This window comes from Oncorhynchus keta, chromosome 10 (genome assembly GCF_023373465.1).
Source record: "Oncorhynchus keta strain PuntledgeMale-10-30-2019 chromosome 10, Oket_V2, whole genome shotgun sequence".
In the NCBI taxonomy this organism is placed as follows: Eukaryota; Metazoa; Chordata; class Actinopteri; order Salmoniformes; family Salmonidae; genus Oncorhynchus; species Oncorhynchus keta.
The window spans coordinates 62,450,421-62,466,763 of NC_068430.1; the positions used below are offsets into that span (position 1 = coordinate 62,450,421).

Genomic DNA, 16,343 nt, shown 5'->3' on the forward strand with positions numbered 1-16,343 from the left:
GCTCACCTCTTCTGGTCGAGTTCCCGCACGGGCCCCAGAATGGAGGCCTTGCGCCTGGATTCCTCACTATCAGAGACCAGCGAGACACTGCGCCTCAGCGCTAAGTGCCTTCTCTCCAGGCGCACCACCGCCTGCTCTAGGGCCTCACGCTGCTGCTTCTCCCGCGACTCCAGGATCTCCTTCTCCTTGCGCCGCACTTTCTCCTCCTGGCGCGCCACGTTGGCCGTGAACTCGTACGTCTCCTGCAGCTGCTGAAGCTGCTCGGCACTGGCGCAGTGCGAGGTAAGGCGCTCCTCCTTCTCCTCAAGTTCCTTCTCCACCTGGTACAGGGTGTTGTCTAGTCCCAGGGATATGTTGTCAGCACCAGTGGAGGTTCCGAGTTTCAGCAGCTCCTCCGCCCTCTGCTTCTCCTCGGCCACCGCCGGCAAGAGGCTGTCGGTTAGGCTGGCTAGCCGGCGCTCCTTAAAGAGGAGGCGCTGCTCGGCCTGGTGCATCCGCTGCTCCTCTTGGGAGAGTTCAGAGGCGTCCTGGGCTCCCTTCTCCTGGGTCTCTCGCAGCTGTCGCTGCCTCTCCTTATGGGCGTGGACCAGGAGGGCCAGGGCAGCGCGCTCTGAAGCCACCTCCTTCTCCAGGCACTTCTTCTGCTGCAGGAGCCTCTCCTCCAACTGACCCAGCTCCTCCACCTGTGCTGCCTTGAAGTCTGTGTAACGGACCTGGGCGGCGTGCCCAGCCTCCACACCCATTCCTTCACAGTCGGAGCGCCCGCTGGCCTCCTTGGCACAGAGCAGGGCCTCGCGGATCTCGGCCAAGGCACGGCGCTCCTCATCCAGTCGCCGGGTGTCCTCGCGGGTCAACAGGGCAGCCGCCGCCTCGTGGCGCTCCCTCAGCTGCTCTTCCAGGCGCCCAACCAGGCCTAGCTGCTCCAGCTCGCCCTCCTCCAGCCTCCGCCTCTCCGCCTCCAGCCGCACCGCCTGCTCCTCCTTCTCCCGCTTCAGCCGTTCCAGCTCACGGAAAATCTCTGTCTGCTCGGCACGCTCTGCCGCCTCGCTATGGCGGCGCGCCTCCTCGTCCTGTGGCTTCTCATCCTCGCGCTCCTCCTGCTGCTTCAGCCGCCTCTGTAGCACCAGCTCCTTGGTCTCGCGGTGGCGCTCCTCCTCAAAGCGCTGCTTCTCAGTCAAGAGGTCGCGCAGGCGGCTCTCGATGTCCTGGCTGCGGCAGCGGAGGGTCTCCTCCTGGTGGCGGATGCGCTGCTGCACCTGCTCAGACTCCTTTCGCTGGGACGTCACCTCATGTTGCAGGCGCTCCAGCTCCGCCTTCTCACACTTCTGCCTGTCTTCCATCTCATTAATCAGCCTCCTGCACCCCAACCAAATACAGATAATACATTAGAATAATAGTGAAGACATCAAAACTATGAACACACACACACACACTCATGTAGTAACCAAAAAAGGGTTTATATAAAATCAAAATATATTTTATATTTGAGATTCTTCAAAAGTAGCCACCCTTTGCCTTGATGAGAGCTTTGCAGACACGAGGTAGTCACCTGGAATGCATTTCAATTAACAGGTATGTCTTGTTCTTTCCTTCTTAATGCATTTGAACAAATCAGTTGTGTTGTGACAAGGTAGAGTTGGTAAACAGAAGAGATAGCCCTATTTGGTAAAATAACAAGTCCATATTATAGCAAGAACAGCTCAAATAAGCAGAGAGAAATGACAGTCCATCATTACTTTAAGACAAGCAGGTCAGTCAATCCGGAAAATGTCAAGAACTTTGAAAGTTTATTCAAGTGCAGTCGCAAAAATGTTCAAGCGCTATGATGAATCAGGCACTCATGAGGACCGCCATAGGAATGGTAGACCCAGAGTTACCTCTGCTGCAGAGAAGTTCATTAGAGTTACTTGCCTCAGAAATTGCAGCCCAAATAAATGCTTCACAGAATTCAAGTAGCAGATATCAACATCAACTGTTCAGAGGAGACTGAATCAGGCCTTTAGTAGCGGAGCAAGTCAACAATGAAGGACACCAATGATAAGAAGAGACTTCCTTGGGCCAAGAAACATGATCAATGGACATTAGACTGGTGGAAATCTGTCCTTTGGTCCGAGAAGTCCCAATTAGACAGATTTTTGGTTCCAACCACCGTCTTTGTGAGACAGAGTAGGTGAACGCATGAGCTCTGCATGTGTGGTTCCCACCGTGAAGCATGGAGGAGGTGGGATGGTGTGTGGGTGCTTTGCTGGTAATATTGTCAGTGATTCATTTAGAATTCAAGACACACTTAACCACCATGACTACCACAGCATTCTGCAGTGATACACCATGTCATCTGGTTTGCGCTTAGTGGAACGATCATTTATTTTTCAATAGGCCAATGACCCAACACACCTACAGGCTGGTTAAGGGCTATTTGACCAAGGAAAGTGATGGAGTGCTGCATCAGATGACCTGGCCTCCACAATCACCTGACCTCAACCCAATTGAGATGGTTTGGGATGAGTTGGACCGCAGAGCGAAGGAAAAGCAGTCAACAAGTGCTCAGCATATTTTGGAACTCCTTCAAGCTGGTTGAGAGAATGCCAAGAGTGTGCAAAGCTGTCGTCAAGGTAAAGGGTGGCTACTTTGAAGAATCTAAAATATGTTTGTTTACTACATGATTCCATGTGTTACTTAGTTTTGATGTCTTCACTATTATTCTACAATGTAGACAATAGTAAAAATAAAGAAAAACCCTTGAATGAGTAGGTGGCCATACTTTTGACTGGTACTGTACATAGCAAACAAGGCATTTTTTCTATTATGACTAGTATTGTACGACTAACAATAAGAGTCTACAATAATCATGTGATGTCAGCATATTTGCTTTTAAAAAGCACACCGTCCCTACAATGCTGTGCATTGCAGGTGACTAGTGAGTCAACATTGGACTTTTTGTACAGTCAAAATGTGAGCATGCGTGTGCGCGTCTCCCCTCGCACCTTTTGTGTTCCAGCTTCTCCAGCTCTTCCCGTTGCTGCCTCTCAATTTCCAACCTAGGCAAGTACACCAATAGCATTTAGCTGTCTTAAAAACCATGAGAGGGAGACTGGACTCAAACACACACACACTATTATTCAACGAGACGGCATGATCACAGAAATTAAGGCTGCAATTGGCATGACTAAAGAGCTTCATACAAAATAGTGATTGAAACAAGCGCGGCGACGGGCAAAATCATAACAAAACAAGATGATGACGGCTTATGTTCAAACAAACAGCAGTGGCGTCAGGAGACAAAGTGAAAAAGATGTCATGTTTCACTAGCATTGTTAAAACAAAGCAGCAAACATTGACCACTCTGGTCAGGTCTACCGGAGATAGATGGGCCCATTTTCAGTGAAGAGACTGCCAAGGGAGGGTTCAGAGATACATGAGTTACTGTACTTTTAAAATTAGACTCAATGAAGAGCAATAATTACATAAAGGAGTTAAAACACAGCCATAACTGTTACCAACGTTCACTAAATACTGGCTGTGTATTCCTCAAAATATCCATGGTTGCTCTGGACCTACTAATTTCGTTGTTTTTTGTCTGTGTGTGCATACCTACGTAGTAGGTACCTAGTTGGTTGCTCTAGATTTTTTTTAAATTTAAAAATCCAGTTTAGGTCTAAATTAGGAGTAAGTGCTATGGAATTACTTTTTGTATTGGACAAAACTGAAAACACTACGTACTTCCTCCACAAGGGGTGCTGTAAAACAACAAAACCAAAGCATTCTCAGGCAGTTCTGTACAAGCAAAATTCATCTCTGGCACAACAGATTTTTGGAGAGTTAGTAATAGAATCAATGAAGGCCATACAGTTTGTGTGATGTGGCATCTGTACAAGCAAAATTCATCTCTGGCACAACAGATTTTTGGAGAGTTAGTAATAGAATCAATGAAGGCCATACAGTTTGTGTGATGTGGCATTTGTGACGAGCAGCGTTACCAGCTCACATGATTTAGGCTTGAGTCACAGCAGTTGCAATGTTACAGACCTCCTACAATCCAAAGTAAATATTTTCCCCATTTCCATTTTGAGCTACACCTGTGCCAACTGCCTAGATTGTCATAAAGACTACCACAACACTGATGTCTTTGACTGGGCACTGTAACATTGTATTTCAGCAAAGAAAGGTGTCACATTTTTATTTGTTGAATTCTTTTTTTACAATCAATCCACTGCTTCAGTCAGTGGTCACGCGGGTGAGCAGCAACGGATAAGCGAATGTAGGAAAAGGAACTCCTGAAAAGGCATGGGGAACTGCGCAGAGGGAGTTGGGGTGAATCATTCATGTGCTGGAGCATACATTTGACTAATCCCAAACCAGTCCCCATTGCCTACTCCCTATGCACTTCTGGCGTTCTGAGAGGAATAAATTAGTATAAGCAATATGGGAATAGCTTCACCTTGCCCTCTTGAGTTTTCACCATATTCCCTATAGCTATCCAATCCTCTCAGATCTCCACAAGTGCATAGACAGTAGGGGCTAGAGGCCGATTTGGGATTAGGTGATACATACACCCACGTACACTCACCCTGGGTTGTAGAGCATTACTGTGGAGAGGTTCTCACATGATTTGTTGAGATCGGTCATAGACGGACTAAAGGAGGAGAGCAGTCCACTCTGGGAAAAATTTACAACACACAACAAAGTTCAAAAACATGACCATTGACCTCATGATGACTCATTGGTCAAGTCGACTGCATCCTGAAAGGCTTACAGTAAATGTGCCCTTCCACTAGATGGTTATTTCAAATCAAAGTTCATTGGTCGCGTACACAGATGTTATTGCAGGTGCAGCGAAATGCTTGGCTACATGAGTAATAAGCTATTCGAGTCATGACTAGAGGTCGACCGATTATGATTTTTAAACGCCGATACCGATTATTGGAGGACCCAAAAAAAAGTTTATACTGGTTCAAATCCGAGTATTTTTATGTATATATGTAATAACGACAATTACAACAATACTGAATGAACAATAAACACTTATTTTAACTTAATATAATACAGCAATAAAATCAATTTAGTCTCAAATAATGAAACATGTTCGATTTGGTTTAAATAATGCAAAAACAAAGTGTTGGAGAAGAAAGTAAAAGTGCAATATGTGCCATGTAAAAAGCTAATGTTTAAGTTCCTCTCTCAGAACATGAGAAAGCTGGTGGTTCCTTTTAACATGAGTCTTCAATATTCCCAGGTAAGAAGTTTTAGGTTGTAGTTATGGGACTATTTCTCTCTATACCATTTGTATTTCATATACCTTTGACTATTGGATGTTCTAATAGGTACTTTAGTATTGCCCGCCTATTCTCGGGAGTTGATAGGCTTGAAGTCATAAACAGCGCAAGAGCTGCTGGCAAACGCAGTAAAGTGCTGTTTGAATGAATGCTTACGAGCCTGCTGCTGCCTACCACCGCTCAGTCAGACTGCTCTATCAAATAATAGACTTAATTATAATAACACACAGAAATACGAGCCTTAGGTCATTAATATGGTCAAATTCAGAAACTATCATTTCGAAAACAAAATGTTTATTCTTTCAGTGAAATACGGAACAGTTCCGTATTTTATCGAACGGGTGGCATCCATAAGTCTAAATATTGCTGTTACATTGCACAACCTTCAATGTTATGTCATAATTACGTAAAATTCTGGCAAATTAGTTCGCAACGAGCCAGGCGGCCCAAACTGTTTCATATACCCTGACACTGCTTGCAATGAACGCAAGAGAAGTGACACAATTTCCCTAGTTTAATATTGCCTGCTAACATGAATTTCTTTTAACTAAATATGCAGGTTTAAAAAATATACTTCTGTGTATTGATTTTAAGAAAGGCATTGGTTAGGTACATTGTGCTTTTTTCACAAATGCGCTTTTGTTAAATCATCCCCCGTTTGGCGGTCTTTGTTAGGAAGAAATAGTCCAGGCAGCCCAAACTGCTGCATTTACCCTGACTCTGTTGCATAGAATGCAAGATAAGTGACACAATTGACCTACTTAAAATAAATCCATGTTAGCAGGCAATATTAACTAAATATGCAGGTTTAAAAATATATACTTGTGTATTGATTTTAAGAAGGCATTGACGTTTATGGTTAGGAATACATTGGTGCAACGACAGTGCTTTTTTCACGAATGCGCTTGTTAAATCATCACCCATTTGGAGAAATAGGCTGTGATTCAATGATAAATTAACAGGCTCCGCATCGATTATATGCAACGCAGGATAAGCTAGATAAACTAGTAATATAATCAACCATGTGTAGTTAACTACTGATTATGTTAAGATGTATTGTTTTTTTATAAGATATGTTTAATGCTAGCTAGCACCTTACCTTGGCTCCTTGCTGCACTCGCATAACAGGTTGTCAGCCTGCCACGCAGTCTTCTCTTGGAGTAAAATGTAATCGGCCATGATCGGTGTCCAAAAATGCAGATTACCGATTGTTATGAAAACTTGAAATCGGCCCAAATTAATCGGCCATTCTGATTAATCGGTCGACCTCTAGTCATGACTTACTTGATTTAAACCCTTGGGGAGCATAGATCATCCACATAATAATATTATAACAACTGAATAATACCACAACTAATAAGCTTCTTTAAAAGGCCTTTGAGAGAAAGTGCCTTTGGTGTTACCTTCCTCTTTTCCCTTAGTTTAGCTGCCTCTTTAGGGTGGTTGAAACGGAACATGTTGGTTCTCCCCAGTAGGACAACAGCACCTATCAAACACAATAGAACAATAAACATTGAATAAAGGTAATAAGGGGGGAAAAAATACTACTAAAATGACTAGAGATGAGTAAATGTGGGATTGGACATTCACAGAACAATCATTGTGTTGGCTGCCGGGAACACACTGTCGTACACGTCGATCCAGAGCATCCCAAACATGCTCAATCTGTGACATGTCTGGTGAGTATGCGGGCCATGTAAGAACTGGGTCATTTTCAGCTTCCAGGAATTGTGTACAGATCCTTGTGACATAGTCATGCTGAAACAAGGTGATGGTGGCAGATGAATGGCACGACAATAGGCCTCAGGATCTCGTCACGGTATCGCTGTATATTAAAATTGGCATCAATAAAATGCAATTGTGTTTGTTGTCCATACCATATCCCCACCATGGGTCACTCTGTTCACAACGTTGACATCAGCAAACCGCTCGCCCACACGAGACCATACACGTGGTCTGGGGTTATGAGGGCGGTTAGACGTACTGCCAAATCATCTAAAATAATATTGGAATAGCATCTACAGATGGAAAATCCAGACAATCCAAATAATGTGCAACCAAAAGCACATACCTTGGTTTAGTGGGGAGGCTTCTGTCACTTGCACTCCATTCACAGAGCACTGGGCCCCATTGAGTGGAACCAGGGTGACGGTGCCAGTCTGGTTCGCAAACATGCAGTGTTCACTCTCCAGGTCCAGCCCATGGAGAACTACAGAGAGGATGAGAGGGAAAGACAGTGTGTGCACGCGCACACATATATTACCATTATGAATTGTTTCTTTGTCCCGATTTGTAGCAAAGTATGACAGCGGATAGAGTATGTCACAGAGGCCACTCACCAATGTCCTGAACAGTCGACGCATCGTCTCGACCAACATATGTCCTGCCCTCCTGGGACAAAAATGAAAGCGATACAGTATGTCAAGTCCAAGTAAATTCTATTTAAGTTTAAAAGGAGGACATATTAACTTGTGAATCAATCTGAGAGAAAAAAAACTACTTGTAAAAATAACTAAAAATAATCAAATGTGACTGACCTTTAGATGGTAGAGGATGATGCCTGTACTTAGGAGGTCGTCGTCGATACCAATTAGATGAGGCAACTCCGAATCAAGGACGACACCGATTCCCTCTTTCCGCAAGGCAAGGGTTTCTTCCTGTAAAGACGAGATCAATGGAAGACAGATACCCAATCATTAGGAACTCATTGAGGTTTCTGACTTAGAAGTCAATTAAATTTCACAGCTGACTATAATTTAAAAAAAGGTATAGAACCAGAGTGCTTCTGTGAGCTAAATTGAATTAGACATTTTATACACATATATACCCAATCACCTTGAGAATGTTCTGAGTTTCATTCCACTTGTTAGTCCACTCCTTGGTTAACTCCAACACCTATGACAGAAATAGCACAAAAATAATGTATTGAATATCAAAGATGAGATCACATCACTAACTTGCTGAAAATGGTTGACCTGTTTGTTCATTGATTTAAGGAATAACACCGCACTTGCAAAGTGTCGATTGCTTATTTCGGGCAATCGGGTTTATTTTTTAACTCTAAAAAGGAACAATCCACATGGCCTTACTCTGGCTTCATTCTGGTGTAGTTTCTCCTCCATACTCAGAGCAGTGGGTGAATCCAGAAGTGCAATCTGAAAAGGATGAAAACCAACCAACAATCAATACATTATTGAATCACACCTCAATACTCTAAGTCAGTGCGATCTAGTTAGATTAGATGGGACATTTAAAACACAACAACAAGGTCATAGGCCAGTAGCTGGAAAGGTGGACATGTTAAATTTCAATAAAACATAATGTTATATTTATGCATTATAAAAATGTGCCCATAAATTAACAAAATAGATGTTTGCTATACCCATTTGTATACAATAACAGTTTTTTACATAATTTGTAAGGCAGTGTATTGAAGAGCTGTTTTGTTTATGAAATAAATACACTTGAAGGGCCAGAGAAAATGTTGTAGTGGACAGGATAGTTGAGTTCCAATGCCCTAAACGATCAACACACACACACACACAAAACAATTCAGATCAGTGTGACAAATCCCCCACCTGGTTTCCCTGGACCAGAAGGGCCTTCAGCCGGGCGATTTCAGCCCTGAGCTCTCGGATGAGCTTGACGTTGAAGTCCTCGTTGATAGTGGGCTTGTTGATGATATTCTTGGCGCGGTTGGCGTAGCGCAGAGTGCTCAGCGTCTCGCCGTAGTTGACGTCAGCAGGTGAAATGGCTGCAGAAAACAAGAGCAAAACATCTTTGAAACCTTTGTCGTACTACAAAACACTTTCACATTTGCCATGTTCTAATGCTTTAACTTTGACTGCAAACATACCACAGATATTTAGCTTATGGCCACTCGCCACACTTATGCGTCTAATACATAAAGGTCAGCCTTAATAAGTGTTTAGAAAGCCATGTTCTCAAATTCTAGCACCAAGTACACTGGACTAGGAACCCAGAAATGTCTGAAAAGCACATTCATGCTTCTTGCTGTGGTAAAATTGTAAAAAAAATTGGGGTCCCTATTGTTTTATGGCAAAAAACTACATTATGCGCATGATAGGACTGCCATAGTTAAATCAGTTAACTTTGTGTGATTTTAGTGTGTTGAAAATACACTGAAAACATCCAAAATACATCTATACAGCTAAAATGTACAATGACATGTTGACTGTAGCAAAGTTTCCATCCAATTGGAAAAATATTTTAATGAGAATATTCTAGAATCCTCAAACTAAATATGAGAAGTTTTACACCAGGGGTGTGTTTCCACCAAACAAACTTCTTGCAGATAAATGTCACGACTTACGCCGAAGTTGGTGCCTCTCCTTGTTCAGGCGGCGTTCTAGCTGCCACCGGATCTACTTTTCGTTTTCCATGTCTTGATTGTACACACCTGCTTCCCATTTAGTTAGAATGTATTCCCCATTTAACCCTCTGGTTCCCACATGGTTTTGTGTGTGATTGTTCTTTGTTTGGTGTTTTACTTCTGTGAGCTGGTGTGTTTCCCTGCGTGGAATTGTTGGTTGTTTCTTTTCAAGTAAAGTACGTATTTTACTCAGTTCTGTGTCCCACACCTGACTCCATCCTACCGCTGCACACTGACACATGACAATAAAAGTCAGTGCGTGCTGACGTAGTGCACACAAAATTCACTTTTTCGCTTAAGTTTTCATGCACTGAATAAAAATATAAACGTTCAATACATTTCCAACTCATGGATAGTTTTGTCACAAAAACTGTGGCATTAAATATCAAATGTGCTTACTCTGGTCTTGCAGTTAAATAGCAAATGTGCACATTTATGAGCAGATTGTGTTAAACTATAGGATAGTCTACCTGTGTTTAGTTTAAATCAAAGCACATATTTTGCCTAGTGGAACATGCTGTTTTGGCCACATGAGAAAAAATATATATTTTGCACAATCATGCTAAAATCTCCTTAGTTTTTTGTTGTTGTCTTAAAAGTAAAGTTATACTATCATATTAGATGATATCTTGCAGATTCCAAGAACACAGGATGAGATGTTACTATCCTTTGTGCAAGCACTTCCAAGAGTTAATGAACAGTGAGCGTGGTGCAATTTTGGGAGCGCATCGTCAGTAGTGTACCTTTGGTTCCTAGGGTGTTTCGGCCTTTCACACTATACACCCTCCCCAAAGGCGGCCAGCGACAGGGTGATCAATCCTACGCTTGCGTCCCATTCCCAATTAGTCATAGGAGTTGCCTTGTTGTTGATAGCCAACATCCCATGGGACTATGCATGGCAGGGGCGTCCTCCTCCCTGAGTCAAGCATTGTTGACCGCATACCTCCTGGCCCTCTCACTTCGGGGCCCAGCAGGGGTCTTTCCTCTTCATCCAGAGCCACTGACTGCTGCCTTCTGCCGCCTCTGATACAGCTTTGATTGCCGAACGCTGGCTCTGGCCCTTAATTCCCAGGTCTCTAAGCAGTCTGGTTGTAGATGTTGCCACAAAACCTCTGCAGCCCACCTCCACTGGTCGGACTTCTGTGTTCCAGCCATGATGCCGTGCTTCGGCAGCTAGATCAGCATAGCGCAGATGTTTTCGCTCATAAGCCTCATCTACTGAGTTTTCCCAGGGTACTGTGAGCTCAATGATGAAGACCTTATTGAGTGAACGGGACCAGAGCACCATGTCAGGTCTTAGGGTGGTGGTTGCGATCTCCGGAGGAAACACAAGTTGCCGGCCAATGTCAGCTAGCATTTTCCAGTCGCGGGCCAAGCGCAGCTGGTCTCGCTCTAATGGTGTAGAGCCGCTCTTCGGTGGTTTAGCCCCTTCGCGGACAAAGTTTGTCCGTAAGGAGTGTGATGCTGCTGTGGGTGGTAGGGAGTTGGTGGCAGCTCGCTTGTCCTCCAGGGCGGACGCAAGGTTTTTAAGGACTTGGTTGTGACGCCAAGTGTAGCGTCCTTGGGTGAGGCTTGTTTTACACCCTGTGAGAATGTGCCTGAGGTTGGCTGGCATGGAACAGAGGGCACAGTCCGGATCTTCACCATACCATTGGTGAAGATTAACTGGTGTTGGAAGGACGTCATATGTTGCTCTGATGGAAAAGCTCAACCGCCTCGCTTCCATGGCCCACAGATCCTTCCAGCTGATCTTCCTCTTCTCCACACTGTCCCATCGAGTCCACTGTCCCTGTTTGGCAAGAGAGACTGCCTTGGCCCACCTTGCAGCCTCCTCCTGATGGCGTACTTCCTGCACTACCATCTTCCGCCGCTCTGGTGCAGTGGCCTTACTCCAAGCAGCACGGCTAGTTAGCCCAAGGCCTCCTCTCCCTTGCTGAACATGACCCACAATGTCAGCATGTCTGAGGGCTGCTGTTGCCTCCTGGACTGCTTTTCCTGGCCTCCATTTGCGCCCAGTTGCCAAGGTCGGCGCGTTGTTGCTCACCACTGGGTCTTGAGATTCATTCAGTGTCATCTGGAGCCTGGTTTTTGCACACTTGAATTCCTCTGTTAGACTGGTGAGGGGCAGCTTGAGGACACCATCTCCATAGAGGCCTATGGTGGTAAGGCATCGTGGAACTCCGAGCCACTTCTTTAAGTAGCCTGTGACTCCTCTTTCCATCTTCTCCACTGTTGAGATTGGAACCTCATACAGTGCTAAGGGCCACAACACCCGGGGTAGGAGACCAAACTGCAGACACCAGGCCTTTAACTTTCCAGGTAGCTGGGTGTTGTCGATGGACTGTAGGCTACTACTGATGTCTTTGTGCAGCTGTTGCACCTGGTCTTTATCCTTCAGGCTTGCATCATACCACCTTCCAAGGCTTTTTACCGGCTGCTCAGACACTGTTGGGATTTGGTCATCTCCGATGAAGAATTTCAGGTCAGAGAGTACTCCCTTCACAATCGAGATGCTGCGTGACTTGGATGGTTTAATCTTCATACGGGCCCAGCTGATGTTCTCCTCGAGTTTTCTGAGCAGTCTCCTGGTGCATGGGACAGTGGTGGTCAATGTTGTAATGTCGTCCATGTAGGCTCTGAGTGGAGGGAGGCGGAAACCAGAGTCGACTCGCTGTCCACCAACAACCCATTTTGAGGATCTGATGATAACCTCCATTGCCATTGTGAATGCCAACGGAGAAATGGTACATCCCGCCATTATACCTACATTCAGGCACTGCCATGAGGTGGTGAACTCTGAGGTGGTGAAGCAGAACTGCAGATCCTGGAAGTACGACTTCACCAGGTTTGTGATGGTGTCCGGTATGTGGAAAAATCTGAAGGCAGACCACAGGAGTTCATGGGGCACAGAGCCAAATGCATTGGCGAGGTCGAGGAAGACTACATGGAGGTCCCTTTTCTCCACCTTGGCCATTTGGATCTGGTGCCAGATCATGCTGGAATGTTCCAAGCAGCCAGAGAACCCTGATATTCCTGCCTTCTGTACAGATGTATCGACGTACGCATTCCTTTGCAGGTACTCGGCCATCCTCTGGGCAATGACCCTAAAGAAGATTTTACCCTCGACATTCAGTAAGGAGATTGGGCGGAATTGGCTGATGTTCACTGCATCCTTCTCCTTAGGGATCAGGACCCCGCCTGCCCTACGCCACACTTTGGGTATTATCTTCTTCTGCCAAGCTGTTCTCATAAGCCCCAGAGGAACCTCAGGACGTCTGGTGCGTTCTTATACACTTTGTACGGGACTCCATTTGGCCCCGGGGCTGATGCTGTTCTTGCCCGTCGAACTGTGTTTTCCACCTCTTTCCATGTCGGAGGGCTGGTCTCAATATGATGTTCGGGGTTCAATAGGTGGGATATCTGATGGGATGGCCAGATGTTCATGTCGCTTTGAGTCAAAGTTTGTTGTTCTCAGGTGCTCCTCTAGGTCTTTCTTTGTTGTTTTTAGAGCTCCACTTTTTTCCTTTGTGAAGAGACTTTTAAGGAACTTGAAGGGATCTTTATAGAATCGAGTTCTAGTTTGTTCTTTCTTCCTTCTGCGTTTCCGTAGGTTCTCTGCTCTACGGAGGGATGCCAACCGGGTTTTGATGTCAGCCTGAAGTGCCTCTATGCCCTCCTTTTCCACTTCCGAGGCCTTCTTCCACTGTTTCTTAAGCTGCCGCCTTTCTTGAACGAGGCGCTTGATTTCTTGTTGCCTCCTGGAAACTGGTGGGGTTGGAACCTTTCTCCCGCCTTTTGCCTCTTCCACTCCAAATCTTTCTGTCCCGTACTCATAGATGATGTCCCCCATCCTCTCCAACTTCTTCTCCACTGTGCCTCGAAGTTTCTCGAGGGTCAAGGTAAGGTCAGTATTCACTGTTTCCCACAACTTCTTGTCACTGGCGCCAGGCCACTTCACATACAGTCTGTGCCCTGGTAGTCTCCTCTCGACTGCAGGTCTGGGAGGCTGGGTGAGTTCCACTCCTGTTGTTGGTTCCACCTCAGTTGCTACTTCGGTGCTTGAGTTTACGTCCTCCATGACAGTGGTACTGATGCACTGCAAACTATGGTTTGCGTCCAGTTGCTGTGCTTCATTCGACTGATTTGATCGCTTTCGCAGAAAGTAATCAATGCGAGTTCTCTGTCTCTCTTTACCCAAACACCCCTTCTTCCCCTGGTGGATCCTCAACCCATGGTGTGATGTAACTTTCCTCCAACCACAGACACATACCTGCATCTGTTTGTGGCCCACTGTTGCAGCAGAACTTGTGACAGTTGCTGTGGTGTTCTCTTGTGCTGTGCTCTCATTACTCGTAGTCGTTTCCAGTCCAGTCGTTACCATGTTGTCAGCCGATGAGTCATCTTCCGCCCCCGCTCTCGCAGACTCTAGGGGTATTCTCGTATGTTGACTTTCTGTAGCTAAAGCGGGTGTTTCCAACATACTGCGAAGCATGGGAAACTACAGAAATGGGAAGCTACCCCATGACTGTCCCAGTGGGGTCTATTCCCTCCTGTCAGCCGTCTCTCCGTGCCGCCACAAGGACTTTCCCCTGTTGTCAGCTGATCTTTCTCAGCAGTCACTGGACAAGTCCAGATATTCAGATTCCAAGAACACAGGATGAGATGTTACTATCCTTTGTGCAAGCACTTCCAAGAGTTAATGAACAGTGAGCGTGGTGCAATTTTGGGAGCGCATCGTCAGTAGTGTACCTTTGGTTCCTAGGGTGTTTCGGCCTTTCACACTATACACCCTCCCCAAAGGCGGCCAGCGACAGGGTGATCAATCCTACGCTTGCGTCCCATTCCCAATTAGTCATAGGAGTTGCCTTGTTGTTGATAGCCAACATCCCATGGGACTATGCATGGCAGGGGCGTCCTCCTCCCTGAGTCAAGCATTGTTGACCGCATACCTCCTGGCCCTCTCACTTCGGGGCCCAGCAGGGGTCTTTCCACTTCATCCAGAGCCACTGACTCTAAAAGTCAGTGCGTGCTGACGTAGTGCACACAAAATTCACTTTTTCGCTTAAGTTTTCATGCACTGAATAAAAATATAAACGTTCAATACATTTCCAACTCATGGATAGTTTTGTCACAAAAACTGTGGCATTAAATATCAAATGTGCTTACTCTGGTCTTGCAGTTAAATAGCAAATGTGCACATTTATGAGCAGATTGTGTTAAACTATAGGATAGTCTACCTGTGTTTAGTTTAAATCAAAGCACATATTTTGCCTAGTGGAACATGCTGTTTTGGCCACATGAGAAAAAATATATATTTTGCACAATCATGCTAAAATCTCCTTAGTTTTTTGTTGTTGTCTTAAAAGTAAAGTTATACTATCATATTAGATGATATCTTGCAGACATGGATTAAGCTTTGATCCAAACTTATTAAACGAGCACCATTCGTTTAATAAATAGCCTGTTCTCTATGAGTAAAGCAGAGACTGTGCTTAAAGTAGAAAATCTCGCACATGTGCAGAAGCTTCAGGACCTTTAGCTGTCGGGAAGAAGGGCCCAGAAAAGTCAGATCCGCAGCAATGCCGTTGTTTTATCCCAGTAAGAAGCATGTCTGGCTCTAATCTAGAGATATATTCATGAGAATCCAGGGTTCCCCTTGTATACTGAAGTGGACAGGTAAAAACCAGGGTTCCAAGTCCGGTGTATTTGGGGCTTTTCAAGGGGAGGATTGGAAACATTTGATTAAATGCAAGACATTTTGCATTATTAAGGACTCACTAGCGATCATGATGGTCTTGGAGTTGCCTCCCAGGCTGTCCTTGAGGAGCCACGTTAGCACAGAGTCTCTGTAAGGCACAAACACCTGCTTCTTCTTCAAGTTGGTGTTCACTCCGTCCTGGCTCAGGTCCGCTGGACCAAGACAGGGAAAGGATTTCAGATCAATCAATAAGAAAAATAATTGGCACTTCAGGCAGGCTAGAGCAAACACTCAAAGTATTTGATAGATTTCAAGTTGTATTTGAATCCAGGTCTGATCAATAGGTAAATCAACAGAGAGAAGAAAACTCACGACTCTGCATACTCAGTAGAAGTAAGACATTGGAACACTACTGTGGTTCAAATATTGTAAGGTGAAAACAACATTGTGGCCTGCATAATCAAGCTAAAAGACATTGCCAGATAAGGGTTTTTATTCCATACAAAAAAGATATTATTATGCGACTTTAATGAATATGTCCTCATATCTGCTGTCTCATTGATATTACAGTTGGTATAACAGTTACCCACCTAGAGCGGAGATGACGTTGCCCAGAGTGACCAGTGACTTGTTGATGTTGCCGCCCTCCTTGAGCCGGACTCCCGTGGCACAGGTAGCGTCCGCTCTCTCGCTGCCCGCCAAGTCCACCAGGTGGATTTGACTGATCGTCTCACAGGGCATCTCCGCGTCAAACTTAGCCTGGAGAGGAAGGAGAACACGCGTAAAAAAACTTGAAGTCTGATGAAGACCTTTGAGTCTAAATGTTGCACTTAAACTGTGGGTGCGATCTATTTTTCCTAGAATGGTTAAGTGCCTCACACAGATGCTATTAGTGGCAACCCCTTTAATGGCATTGATTGGCTAGGAGTCCACTCACTTGGCAACTGAATCAGTCCCTAACTAACAAACAAGGACAACT

The 16,343-nt window shown here is 45.1% G+C and overlaps 1 protein-coding gene across 10 annotated transcripts in view; it reads right to left on the reverse strand.

Moving 5' to 3' along the window:
• LOC118389151 (kinesin-like protein KIF16B) overlaps positions 1 to 16,343 on the reverse strand; it is a 36,443-nt gene that overhangs the window by 11,523 nt on the left and 8,577 nt on the right. For 9 of the 10 annotated variants that reach the window (XR_008144690.1, XM_052527468.1, XM_035778950.2 and 6 more), the window contains exons 8-19: positions 15,955 to 16,123; positions 15,445 to 15,576; positions 8,852 to 9,027; positions 8,363 to 8,428; positions 8,109 to 8,168; positions 7,811 to 7,930; positions 7,613 to 7,664; positions 7,345 to 7,482; positions 6,677 to 6,759; positions 4,568 to 4,656; positions 2,985 to 3,038; positions 7 to 1,356 (exon numbers count right to left, since the gene is read on the reverse strand). Coding sequence is in view for 9 of the 10 variants with exons in the window: in XM_052527468.1 (XP_052383428.1) it covers positions 7 to 1,356; positions 2,985 to 3,038; positions 4,568 to 4,656; positions 6,677 to 6,759; positions 7,345 to 7,482; positions 7,613 to 7,664; positions 7,811 to 7,930; positions 8,109 to 8,168; positions 8,363 to 8,428; positions 8,852 to 9,027; positions 15,445 to 15,576; positions 15,955 to 16,123 (2,489 nt within the window). In the remaining variant the exon portion in view is untranslated. The remainder of the gene's footprint in view (positions 1 to 6; positions 1,357 to 2,984; positions 3,039 to 4,567; positions 4,657 to 6,676; positions 6,760 to 7,344; positions 7,483 to 7,612; positions 7,665 to 7,810; positions 7,931 to 8,108; positions 8,169 to 8,362; positions 8,429 to 8,851; positions 9,028 to 15,444; positions 15,577 to 15,954; positions 16,124 to 16,343) is intronic. The other variant, XM_035778948.2, reaches the window with a different exon arrangement.